General features: G+C 40.8%; 1 protein-coding gene and 1 long non-coding RNA gene across 2 annotated transcripts in view; one reads left to right on the forward strand and one right to left on the reverse strand.

Moving 5' to 3' along the window:
* LOC138349590 (ciliary microtubule associated protein 1A-like) overlaps nucleotides 1–13,028 on the forward strand; it is a 56,345-nt gene extending 43,317 nt beyond the window's left edge. The window contains exons 3-7 of the mRNA XM_069315921.1: nucleotides 5,388–5,510; nucleotides 6,117–6,293; nucleotides 8,659–8,918; nucleotides 9,163–9,369; nucleotides 11,694–13,028. Coding sequence (XP_069172022.1) covers nucleotides 5,388–5,510; nucleotides 6,117–6,293; nucleotides 8,659–8,918; nucleotides 9,163–9,369; nucleotides 11,694–11,936 — 1,010 coding nt within the window. The 3' untranslated portion in view covers nucleotides 11,937–13,028. The remainder of the gene's footprint in view (nucleotides 1–5,387; nucleotides 5,511–6,116; nucleotides 6,294–8,658; nucleotides 8,919–9,162; nucleotides 9,370–11,693) is intronic.
* Nucleotides 6,244–8,819, reverse strand: LOC123764397 (uncharacterized). The gene is made up of 3 exons (XR_006773557.2): nucleotides 8,680–8,819; nucleotides 8,132–8,331; nucleotides 6,244–6,376 (listed from the first exon to the last, which is right to left on the reverse strand). It is a non-coding gene; the product is annotated as an uncharacterized lncRNA (long non-coding RNA).
* Nucleotides 13,029–13,052: the final 24 nt, after the last annotated feature.

Genomic DNA, 13,052 nt, shown 5'->3' on the forward strand with positions numbered 1-13,052 from the left:
AGTATGTTGACCAGACCACACACTAGAAGGTGAAGGGACGACGATGTTTCGGTCCGTCCTGGACCATTCTCAAGTCGATTGTGATAAAGATCATCTTTCAGATGATCGCAAGATCATCCTTCACCTCAAATCGATTTTCACAATCGACTTGAGAATGGTCCAGGACGGATCGAAACGTCGTTGTCCCCTCACTTTCTAGTGTGTGGTCTGGTCAAGAAAGAATCAGTAACTGAATTAACTGCCCTGTAACTCGCTGTGAAATCTACTTTACCTTCGTGGCGTAGAAACGGTAGAACATGATACTTAAAGAAATTGCAAAAGGTCAATTGTCCCGTACAAGGCAGCTCCTATTTGTATCCACCTAAACTCTCTCATATGTCTAACCTACGCTAGAAATATTCCAGTAATCCCCCCCATCAACTCGTCAAATGTTACCCGGTAATTTAATCAAAACCCCATCGCCTGTCCTCCGCTATCCACGTCCCACTGTCTGTCCCCCCCACCACGGACCTAACCCACTACCCACTCAACCTGTCCTCTTAAAAAGAACGTCGCTTTTGGCCGTTTGCCCGTATGGCCGAATTTGGACGTAATTTGAAAATGAAAAAAAAATGAAAACAAATTTGGAATTTTTTTTTTCAACAACAGTAAGTTAAGGGTCATCTGATAGGTTAGGTGGGCAGGAAATTCTCATAAAGTTTCAAAACGTTATGAAAAACGTTAATTTAAAGTGTCCTCTTATAGCCTCTGCGCGTAGGCAGGACGACTCAAACAGAAAACGGAACAGAACGTCACTTTTGTGAGTCGATTTCATTTCAAATTACGTCCAAATTTAGCCATATCGCTCATACGAGCCAAAAGTGACGTTCTTTTTAAGAGGACGGGTTGACCCACTACCTGTTCTCACAAGAGCTCGCTACCGCAAGATCATCTTTCACCTACTACTCAAAAGCTCGCCAACCTCATGGTTAAGGTATCAGCTGTACTCATAAAATAATTCAGATAATATATTAATCTCATGATTGTAACCTGTCTAAGAGTGCGTATCCCTGGCTGCATGCGTCGCGTTTGTCTGGCGTTCAGCCAAACAATATGACGTCATACGCAGCCCAGATGGAACATTAAAAACACGAAATTTGGTCTTTTGCTTTGGAGAGCTTTGAAGAGTCGCCATACACAAAACAAATTTGGGTTCTGGGGGGTGGCACCCTGGGGAGGTCAAGGAATGACAATTGTAGTGTTGATCTTCGATTTATTCGATTTCCACATAGATCGTGTCTTGAGAGGACGTTCACTATATTGACCATTCTCAATCGACTTGAGAATGGTCCAGGACGGACCGAAACGTCGTCGTCCCTTCACCTTCTAGTGTGTGGTCTGGTCAATATACTTAAGCCATGTTATTGTGACTCATCGCCTGCACGTTCACTATATCCCAGAGTCTATACACTATACTCGCTTTTTCTAACAACCCACTTAAATAAAATATGTGTAGTGAGGATCTTGCAAAGTGAAGAGCCTCACTATATACTATTTTCAGAGTTAAAGGAAACACGGTATGCTTTAGGACTTTTAATAGTAAAAACCATAATACAAAGTACAATACAATTATGGTAATATAAGACTAAATAACTACAGAAAACTTACAATAAAGTTAAACGTGTAAGTCAAGCTCTAGGCCTAGCTAGGGTGGAGGGAAGGGACCCAATTGGGCTAGGAGGGTTGGCCCTGTTCTTCATACCATGTCTCTCAACTGGTCATGTATGCAGGCGAGGAGTCACAATAACGTGGCTGAAGAATGTTGACCAGACCACACACTAGAAGGTGAAGGGACGACGACGTTTCGGTGCGTCCTGGACCATTCTCAAGTCGATTGTCTTGAGATTGGTCCAGGACGGACCGAAACGTCGTCGTCCCTTCACCTTCTAGTGTGTAGTCTGGTCAACATGGTCATGCATGACATACGAGCTGAGGTAGCTGTCATTTTCCTGGTAGAGAAGATTAATATGCATAGTTACTGTATGAAGTGTTTGTGCCTAATACTATGGCCCATACTTCCCCTGGGGTCCACCCTGATCCCCAAGGGTTCAGGGTGGATTCATTACTGTATAGTTCAATTACTCAGAATTATCATTTTACACTATATACACCATCACTGATACTGTATTTATAATCCTCACTAACCAACATGTCGGTCACTATAATAAATCTTCACGACAAACCATCTCTCTATATGTATTACCTTCACTACACTCGGTCACTATCATGGCAACGTCCTCGCCACAACGGCCGACCAGTTGGGCTCCCCAAAGCACGCACACGTCGGTGATTAAAAAAAAGAGCCCTAAGATCCAGCCGGGGAGCGCAGAGGCTCCCGGCACAGAGGTGGTGACCCACCAGGCGCTCTACCCACATGCCAAGTTTGGCGTGGCTGGCTCCTAAACTCTGGTCAGGCACTCGCTACACAGACCCCTCACAGTACTTAACCTTTTTATGCAAGATCCCCTTTTTATCCCTTTCACCAGACGTTATGGAACTAGGAGTGTTCCCCCATAATCAATATACAAAATGTGTACTGGTGCACTCGAAAAAGTCCAAGTTTTGTACTATTGGAGTACTGAAAGATACTACAAAAACCCAACCTGACCAATCGCCTATATAATCGACCCTCTTAATATAGGCAATGATAAGACGTATAACCAATTTTAGGCCTACTGCAGTACATATATGTACTGTATTAGGCCTCGGAGAAGGCAATGCCAATAGTGAAAAACGTGGACATATTTGGGAGGTACAGCTGTCCACATTCTGGTCATGTATTCTAAAATAGATAAATGTTCTATAACGTTTGTTGGACAAGTTGTTTTCGCTGCCGAGGTGCCCATCCCCTTCCCCCACCCCCATGGCTGCCCTGGTGGGAGTGGTGGGGAGTTGTTAGGGGGTGTTGGTGGAGGAGGTCGTTGTGATAATGGTGGTAGTTCGGTGTGGTGGTGGCGGCTGGTGGAATTGGTGGTTATTGAAGAAGTGGAAGACTGTATTATGGGAGTTGGAGGGGGTCTAGTGGGATGGTAGTATTGTGGGTGATGGTGGTAATAGGGGTGATCATGGAGGTAGTATAGTTTATAGTAATGGTGGGGGGAGGGTTATGTTGGTTGTGATGGTGACAGTGGGTGTGGGGTGATGTTACTGCCTGGCAGCCTTGCCCCAGCATGGTTATCACTGGTGAAAGTTGTGACCCCAGGTCCACCTCATATGTGCCTGTTCTTAGGTATTTTGGGTTTGAGAAGATTTGGTTCCAGTTCTTAGGCTTCTGATTCTGGCTGTCGGCAGTCTGAGAACGCCCGGCGTGCGCATATGTCGTTCACTGCCATGCACTGATAAACTGTGCATAACATAGGGTCTCGGTAGTACAGATTTCGTTCTCGACTCTAAATTTCAACCCATTCTCGACTCAAGTCCATTACATCCAGCGGTCGACCCCACAGACCCATTCATAAATTTTAACATGCTGTTCATTCAAAACAGGAATTTTTTAAAGTATAAATTATAAAATATTAGCATATTGTGCATATTTAAGTTAGGTGTTTAGGTTCTGTTGACGATTATTTATATTTGTAGTACGTGGGTGAAGCATTTACAGCGTTGTGGTTTGAACAAAATTCGTCAGTGAAGCAGTTGTTCCGGAAGTGTTCGAACGAAATCAGTCGAGTCGTGTATATACAGTTTTCAGCCCGTCCTCCAAACAAAGATCCAAAAGTGATTCCATGCACCTGCCAAACCCCTGTTTATGAATGAAAAGCGGTTTATACACGACTCACAACTGCTGACGTTCGAACATATCCGGAACAAGTGCTTCACTGACGAATTTTGTTCGAACAACGCTGTAAATGCTTCACCCACGTACTACAAATACAAATAATCGCCAACAGAACCTAAACACCTGACCTAACCTAACCTATGCCTATTTATACACAATATGCTAATATATTATAATATTAATTTATACTTGAGAAAATTCCCGTTTTGAATGAACAGCATGTTAAAATTTATGAATGCGTTTGTGGGGTTGACCGCTGAATGTAATGGACTTGAGTCGAGGACGGGTTGACAGTTTTTCATTCATAACGGGTTTGGCGGGAAGCTTTTTGCTAAATCGGTGTGTATTACATCAGCGTTTTCTATGGCATCTAAAGCCATGATCCAGCAATTGTGATAGGCAAGAACGCCCAATTCTGAGCCCATGTCCAGATAATATGGAGATGCTGTGATTCCATGTAGTATTCCATGCGATTCCATCTTACTTAACACTTTCAAAGATTTTTGTGTATGATGTTAGTGCTGTAATTTTTTGCCTCTGCCTTATTTCCTCCTTTATGGAGTGGTGCTATCTCTGCTGTTTTTAGTAAGTTAGAAATAACACCAGTATCTAAGCTCCTTCTCCAAAGAATGTTAAGGGCCTGTGATAGTTTGTTTTACAATTCTTGATTAATAAGGAGCTCCAAGAATCAGGGCCTGGTGTAGAATGCATATGCATACTGTCTATCTCTACTTCAAAATCCAGTGGGGTTAGTGACATGACATATGATTTGATGTTGGTATCTCATGAAGAATTCGTTTGAGTTATCAATCTTCAGTGTGATAGTGGCTCACTGAAAACGGAGTTGTACTGTTCCCTTAGTATTTCGTTCATTTATTTGTTGTCATGTGTAAGTTTCATCTCCTTTGTGCAGGGGCCCAATACTAGATACAGTATAGCTTTTTGGTAGTTTTGTATAGGAGAAAAGTCTGTACGACCATGGTCTATATGGTCAGGCTCTGTATGGGAAAAATTTGTGACCACGGTCCTTGTGGTAAACTTGGTACAGTATTTATAAAAATATACATAAAAGAATGTCCAAAGTTGGATGCCAGACTCTTGGGGCTAGTTTCGCCCAACTTTTCTGAATTACACATTGGTGGTAGGCGACAGTCATAAACAGGTTTCGGTCAATCCCAATGCCCTCTTTAATATGATGGGCTCCTATTGTGACTCCCAATGACTTCATAGAAGTCTTAAATGGAGGTTTAGTTTTAATTTTTCAAGTTCTCGGCTGTTCATCACGCATATAACAGAGCCACAATATTGTTACACTATTGCATCAAAGTAACACCAGTAAAAATAATGTTGAGGTTGTTGTTTGCCGAGTGCATATATTCCATGTTCTGAGAGAGGAAAGAGATAAGTTGAAGGGAAAGAGTGGGTAAAAAGGGAGTGGAATGGGATTTAAGAGGTGGAGGGGAAGATTTGGTGAGGAGTGAGAGGGGGAGAGACCCAGGCACTGTCTGTACCTCATCTAGTACCTAATAAACATGGCAGAAGATATTTGAACAAAATGTTTGTTCACCAGGTGCGGGTGGAGCAACGAAGAACCGTCCTCCTGCCTTTACCATGGGCAGCCGACATGAACCGAAACTAGACAAGGCTGGGCCAGGACCTGGTCAGTACAATGTTACTGGCCTCTCAAACAAAGGTTGGTTAATTACCTGTTACTGTATTTTGTTTAGCACTAATATGCTTGGCTGCACCTTGCATAATTGTCTTAACCAAGTTCAATTGACATCCAAACCAGTTTGGAAATTTAGGTGATGTTAAGCCAGTCTAATTCTCCCCACAGGTTCCACAACTTGAGGCCATCTCCATAACAACATATTAGGGTTGGCTGATAAAGTTTTCACTTGTATATTAGTTGTTGCACAAACTTAAGTACTCCACGCAGAACATATAAATGCATCTGTGAATGCATATCATTGTGCTGTGTTTCTGCAGTAGCCAGCATATTGTTCTTTAATTAATTTTTAAATATTTACAGTTGAAATTACATATACATTTTATTTCACTAAAATATTAAGAATGTCACATCGTACACAAGACGATTTTATAACCAACCCAATCTAACAACTTGGCCCAAATTGATCTTGTCTAGCTGAGCTTAACACAACCTAACCAAAGGAAATATACATCCTAACCTAACTATATACGGTTTTGACAATCTGAAAGAGCCTTGTCGAACCGTCTTGTGTACCATTTGACCAGTGTCCCCTTAAGAACTGGGTTAAGCCTCTAGTTATCCTTCTAGGGAAGGACGAGCCAGTGGCAGCCTCCATGCACATCAAGCCTAAGGATCCGAGGATGTACATTACACCAGCCCCTTGTGACTACTCCCCGGACAAGGCTGAGGCCAAGGTCTTGGAAGCCTCCCCAAGCTTCTCCTTTGGTGTCAAGACTGAAGATGGAAGGCCTTCTGATGCTCCAGGTAAAGGCTGCTCACCAGCGTATATATTGTTACATGTATTCATCTTTGTGCAGAGGCCCAATACTAGATGTAGTTTTTTGCTACTGTAGTTTTGTATAGGAGAAAAATAGGAGAAAACTCATAACTGGCAGTCTACATAAGCAACTGTTCTTAATACTGTATAAATATTCTTTGATACGCTGTCAATATTTTAAAATTAAATTATTCTTTGACATGCTGTAAATCCAAACCAAGACTTGGTAGGACCCTTAAAAGATAAGACCAACCTAGTTATGATAGATGATAAAAGGGCAGCCAACACACTCTGAATACTTTATATCAGCATTCACACTAAACAACATCCCAATGCTCACACAGATGAGCATCTTCACCACACAGAAGGTGGTGAAGAGCGCAAATTAAGGGTTTTCCCAAAACATGTTGAACAATCGGGAAGAGCATTGACAAACTAACAATATTTAAAAGTTCCAGATGTCGATGAAATTCAATCCAAAGTTGTAAAGGAACTGGCAGATGAACTGTGTCTACCACTGAAACTCCTTTTCAGAAAATCTCTGAACCAAGGGACAGTTTCTCTAGATTGGAAATGTGCAAATATCACCACTGATAAAAAATTAAAAATAATAATAATAATAATAATAATAAAAAAGCTTGGCAGAAAATTACTGTCCAATCAACTGGACCTTGCATATCTGCAAACTTGTGGAGAGAATCCTAAGGAAAGGAACATTCACAGTCTCGCCATGAACAATCCAGTAAAATCAACGCAATATGGTTTTATTAAAAAAAAAAAAGTCCTGCCTCACAAATCTATTCAGGCAAAGGCCTTCCAGTAGATTTAATATACATGGACTTTGCAAAAGCTTTTGATAAGGTACCACATGAAATACTAGCAAGGAAATTAGAAGCACTTTGAGTAAAGGGTAGAATACTGTACTAGAATGGATAAAACAATGATTAAAACAAAGAAAACAAAGGGTTGTCTTAAATGGAAATGAATCTGACTGGAAAAATGTGATTATTGGGATACCACAAGGGTCAACTTTGGGGCCAACCATTTGTCATGTACATCAGTGACACAGATGAGACAAACCACATCATCAAATTTGCAAATGACGCGCAGATCTATGGTAAAGTAGGAAGTGAAAAAGATTGAAGCTTTACAATCTACAATCTGTTTCTTTACTCTAGCTTTCTACACAAGCTCCACAAATGGTCAGAAGACTGGCAAATGCTTTTTAATATTGAAAATCACAAGACCTTGCATGTGAAGCATAAAAAATGCACATCACAACTACCAAATCAACACATTACCTTACAGCAAATTGATCAAGAAAAGGACCTTGTAGTCAGAATCCATCAATCACTATGAGATACACAACAAGTGGCAGCTTTAGTAAAAAAGCCAACTAAACTCTAGGACTAGTCAAACAAACCTTTGACATCAAGGATATGATGGTACAACTGGTATAAATTTCTGGTGCATCTACACTTGGCTTATTGTATCCATGCATAGAGGCCTCATCTTCAGAAAGACACATCTGCTTTAGAGAAAGTTCAACACCAGGCAACAAAAATCGTTTTAGAACTAAAAGCAAGTCTACTTTCAAACCAGGAATGGTTGAAGACCACAGGGTTAATGACTTCAGACCAGACATGACAGGGCAGTACCCTGAAGTACTGAACAATTTGGAGAATATTGATCCAGACCACTTCTTTAAAAGGGCAGATATAGCACAAACAAGGAGCAATGGTTTAAAGCTCAATAAACCACAATATAGGATGGAAAACAGGAGAGTTTTTCACCCATAAAGTTATAAACCCATGGAACTGCCTACCTGCCAAAGTTGTAAAACCCAAAACACTGCTGAGCTTAGAGGTCCAGCTGAATAAAATCAGCACAAATGGGGGTGCAGAGACCTTTTGACAAGCTGCTGACTTCTTGCCCTCTTGTAGACACTAGAGATAGTGGCCCTCAGGCACCAGTAGTATAGTTGGGTTCATTCCCAACTAGCAATCAGGAATTCCGGGTTTGAATCTCGGGTTGGACAGAAATGGTTTATCAGTTAGTGCCAGGATAGGTTTATCAGTGTAAGAAAATAAGTTTATCTAAATGAGGCAAGGAAGAAAAAAAAACAGTTTAACAACCTGCAAGTACTGTACTGTGTGCAGCCAAGATTTCAAGTATGGATGTAGGAATACTGGAAATGGGTCCAGGATATTTTTATAGAAAAGTCTTCCAGGGTTGCCTTGCTGGTAATGGAAGGCGTCACGCATACATCAATTTTTAATACTTAAAACATTAAGCACTGATTTAGAAGTGTTATAGGAGAATAATTGATTAACCAAAACATTTTTGTAACAGCTCCAAACAGCTATAACATACCATCCCTGCTGGGTTCCACCAAGGAAGGCTCCAAACATTCAGCCCCAAGCTTTACTATGTCTGCACGGCCTCTGCCTGATGAAGACAAGATGAAGGTGCCAGGCCCTGGTTCTTACAATGACTCCACAGTAGATAAGTACAAGACTGTCAAGAGCCCCAGCTTCAGCATGGGCCAGCGAACCACCATCCCTTCTGATCACACAATGAAGCCTGGCCCTGGTGCACATTGCCCCGAGAAGGTACAGTATTGTCTATTAATAAAGATGTTATGGCATTGTATACAGCATGATAGAGATCACTTGAATATGAGCTCATGATAGATTATAATAGTACAGTTACACTTCTACTATGAAAGGTTTGTTCTGCTTAATTTTTGTAATGTATGAAATGCACATGGCAAGCTTGAAATGAGACATAACTTACACATAATGCTTGGCACTATACCCTCTGGCACTCTGCACTGCATGTAACCTTCGTGTTCAGTATCAGCCCTCCGGTCCCAAGTTCACCATGGCTCCCAGACCTGCTGACGAAGTGGACAAAATGAATATCCCAGGGCCAGGCGCTTACAACTCTGGTGATCTTGATAAGTGCAGAGAGAAACAGCCAGCCTTTACTATGTCTCCAAAGACCAACCTGCCCACTGATAACAGTCCAAAGCCTGCACCAAATGCTTACTCTCCAGAAAAGGTGGGTAGTGTGCTAGAGGGTATAAAATGACACAAATGATCTTGGACCATATAAATAGGAGATAAGATCCACACACACACAGTTTTTAGAAAGGAAAGTTAGAATACATACAATGAAAGGGAAAAATTATTCATTAAACGATAAATGTAGCCAAGCAAGAACATCGAAGGTTTTTAATTGTAAAGTAAATTTCAAAGGAATGAGTGCATAGCTTTCAAATCCTCATCTCGGTTTATATTATTTGTCATTCTTTAACATATAAAATGTGGAACAACTTTTTTGCTAAAAAACACTTAAGGCATGAACTAGTCATATAGGACAAGGATTACTTCATTGGCTTATTTGACAAAGATGTTGTAAATTTCATAATTCTTAATTACACAAGGTTAACCATATAAAAGGGAAGGGTAAACAAATATCAGTACCCATATGATGTGGATCATAAAGTAATGTGTGAGGGAGAACACACTGGGGCTCCTCCTCCCATGTTGTCAAGGCAGGTTTTTTTTTTTTTTGTGAGGGGGTTGGGGGGGTGGAAAGAGGGTCTCGCTGGGTTTTTTCCATTTGCAAGACAGGCTCAAATTGTATTAGCTGGTCTTCTATGAAGTATTCCTCACACCATTATTAGTCGTATCTTCCAGAGTTCTTTCATGCTCATCTTGCTGGTCGAGTTATGTTGTCAGTATAAAATACTGTTATCACCTGGCTAGGACTCTTCCTCTTAGAATATTTTGGAACCTCATATCTTCAGCCTTTTCTTCTTGGTAGGCTGATTGGTAGGCCAAATATATTTCTTATCTTTGCATTCCTTACTCCTGGCACTCTAACCTTAGTGTGCCATATTTGAACCTTGACAGCCACTTCCCACCAAGCTTCCTAATTTAGCATTCCTCAGCCATTAGTTCTGTTTTGAATATTTATTTTAGGTATTTACCATTTGTTTCAATTCACATTTTAACTTATACCAGTACAGTACAGTACTACATATTCACTCAATTTAACAACTTATTTGGGAGGGGGGGATATATACCTACTTGTTAAATCTGGGGCTCCACTAAACCCGGCATGTTAAAATGCCTGTAAATATTTAAATAATATTTAGGAGGGCAACAGAGGTCAATGACTCGGTAAATAAGGTTCCAGTTACTCGTGTCAAATTCAGCCTTTAAACCTTCAGAATGATAAATTAGAGGTTCTTAAATAGTGGATACTATGTCTTTATTACTTGTAATTAATCTACAGTATTTGCATTTGTGACTCACAGGAATAGTGATGTATTTTACTGGAGCAGTATTTACTACTAAAGGAAGAAGAATAAAACAAAATACATTATATGTAATGTGGGCATGTTATGGTAATAGTGCCAAATTCACCACAAGGGCCAATGAGGTGGACACCCTATTGAAGCTGGCAAAACATACAGCTATGTGCATGTTTATTGCAGCCTTCAGGGGTTCTAGCCAACTTCGATACACCACAGCAAGGGTGTGTGCATATAAATCTTTACTAGAAGTATTAATCATAGTGTTTAATGCTGCAGCTTTCAAGCCTGTATGTTTTAGGTCAGTGAGACTTTCACCAGACATTTGTTCCAATATTATTGTAAGGTGCCTAGCAGAGGACCTATGAAACTGGCAACCTACTCAAGAATAAGTTCATTTTCTGAGCCTTTACTACGGTGCCCAAAACCAACTTACTGACATAAATAAAAAAGGCAGCACTCTGTGCTTATTCACTAGTTAGGGTGCCATTGGAGGTTGTAGAGGTTTTAAAGTGATGATCCACATAAGGAATCAATATGGACCAGACAGTACACACAGGGGCCTTGTGTCTGAATGGACAGCACTTGGGGGGTCAGTCTCAAGGGCCTGGGTTTGATTCCCGGCCAAGGTGGAAACAAGTGGGCAGTTTCCTTCACCCAGATGAAAGTTTACCTAGCAGTAAATAGGTACCTGGAAGTTACAGCTGCTATGAGCTGCTTCCTGAGGATATGTACATGTGTTAGAAGTATATGTAGTAGATATAATAGAGGAAAAAGAATGGTTAAAAAAGTGGGGTCCTGGAGCTAATAGCTTGATTCTGCAGATACAAATAGTAAATCCAAATATTAGATGCACTCACTCACACACACGCACACACACATGCATATAAAAAATTATTTTACATGCTCCTACTTTAAAAAAGTTTGTAATATACAGTACTTCATATTGTACTTATAATATACACATCATTTCTCATTTGAGATATTACTCTAGTTCATAATGCTTGGCTTTATATATACCCTCCCACACTCTGGACTGCATGCATATAACCTTCGTGTTCAGTATCAGCCCTCCGGTCCCAAGTTCACCATGGCTCCCAGACCTGCTGACGAAGTGGACAAAATGAATATCCCAGGGCCAGGCGCTTACAACTCTGGTGATCTTGATAAGTGCAGAGAGAAACAGCCAGCCTTTACTATGTCTCCAAAGACCAACCTGCCCACTGATAACAGTCCAAAGCCTGCACCAAATGCTTACTCTCCAGAAAAGGTGGGTAGTGTGCTATACTCTGCTGGAGGGTATTAGGTGACTGAAGATAAGGGATTGTTGGCCTTATTGAGGAAAAAATTGTCACACAAACATAAGCCAGAAGAATATACAATCAGGAACCACACAGTATTTACTGAAGTATGACATGAGAACAAAAGGAAACAGTGGTCAGTGCAGTTGGGTCACAGGCAAATGGTCCCAGGTTCAATTCCTGTGTCAGGACAGCAGCAATTTGGAAATATATCCCTTCACCTGATTTCTCTGTACACCTAGCAGTAAATAGGTACCTGGAAGTTAGGCAACTAATGTGGGTTGCATTCTGGAGGAAGCTCATTAATTGGCCTAGGGACCTCTTGCTAAGACTAATCAGGCTTCTTCCCTCCTACTAGAGAAAATTGAACCCCCCCCCAAAAAAAAATCACGTGTGTGTGTGTGTGTGTGTGTAGATTTAAAATTATATAATGGAATTGATAGTCATAAACTTGAGAGTGGACACAGGTGACAATACAAAAGTTTTAGAAGCTTTAAAATGAGTCTGACACCACACAGACTATATATATATACCCCACATACCAAGGGGTATGTCTTAACTATGCAGTAGGGTCCTGGAAAGGAATGAGACCACATGCAAGTGAACTGACAACTGCACAGCAGGTATACATACAAGAGTGACCTGAGCACAGAAAGAAATATAAATCACATTGCCATGCCATGAAGGATCAGAAAATGATACAGTACATATCAATAAGCAGCACATGAGATCACACAACATGAGAGAGAAGCACTACCATAAGTGCCACAACAGCAGTGAATAAGAAGCAACACCACAGCAAGGCATAAGAACAATACCACATTAACCACACAACAGCACACATTAACCACACAACAGCACACATTTGGGGACGGCACAGAATTGAGGACACTGGATCCAAGAGTCAATGCTCAATCCTGCAGGCACAAATAGGTGTGTACTATAAGAGGGATGAGGAATAACACATCTTGTATGCATAATAGTGGGTGGACAGGGAAGCTCAGGCAAGAGATGGCTGGTGTATTGCATAGTAAATAATAATTAAACAGTAGGAATGGTAAGAATAACTAATGAAATTATTAGTTTATTTGGCTTAATTTGCATTTATATATGTATGTGTA

The sequence above is a fragment of the Procambarus clarkii genome, chromosome 82 (genome assembly GCF_040958095.1).
Source record: "Procambarus clarkii isolate CNS0578487 chromosome 82, FALCON_Pclarkii_2.0, whole genome shotgun sequence".
Lineage (NCBI taxonomy): Eukaryota > Metazoa > Arthropoda > Malacostraca > Decapoda > Cambaridae > Procambarus > Procambarus clarkii.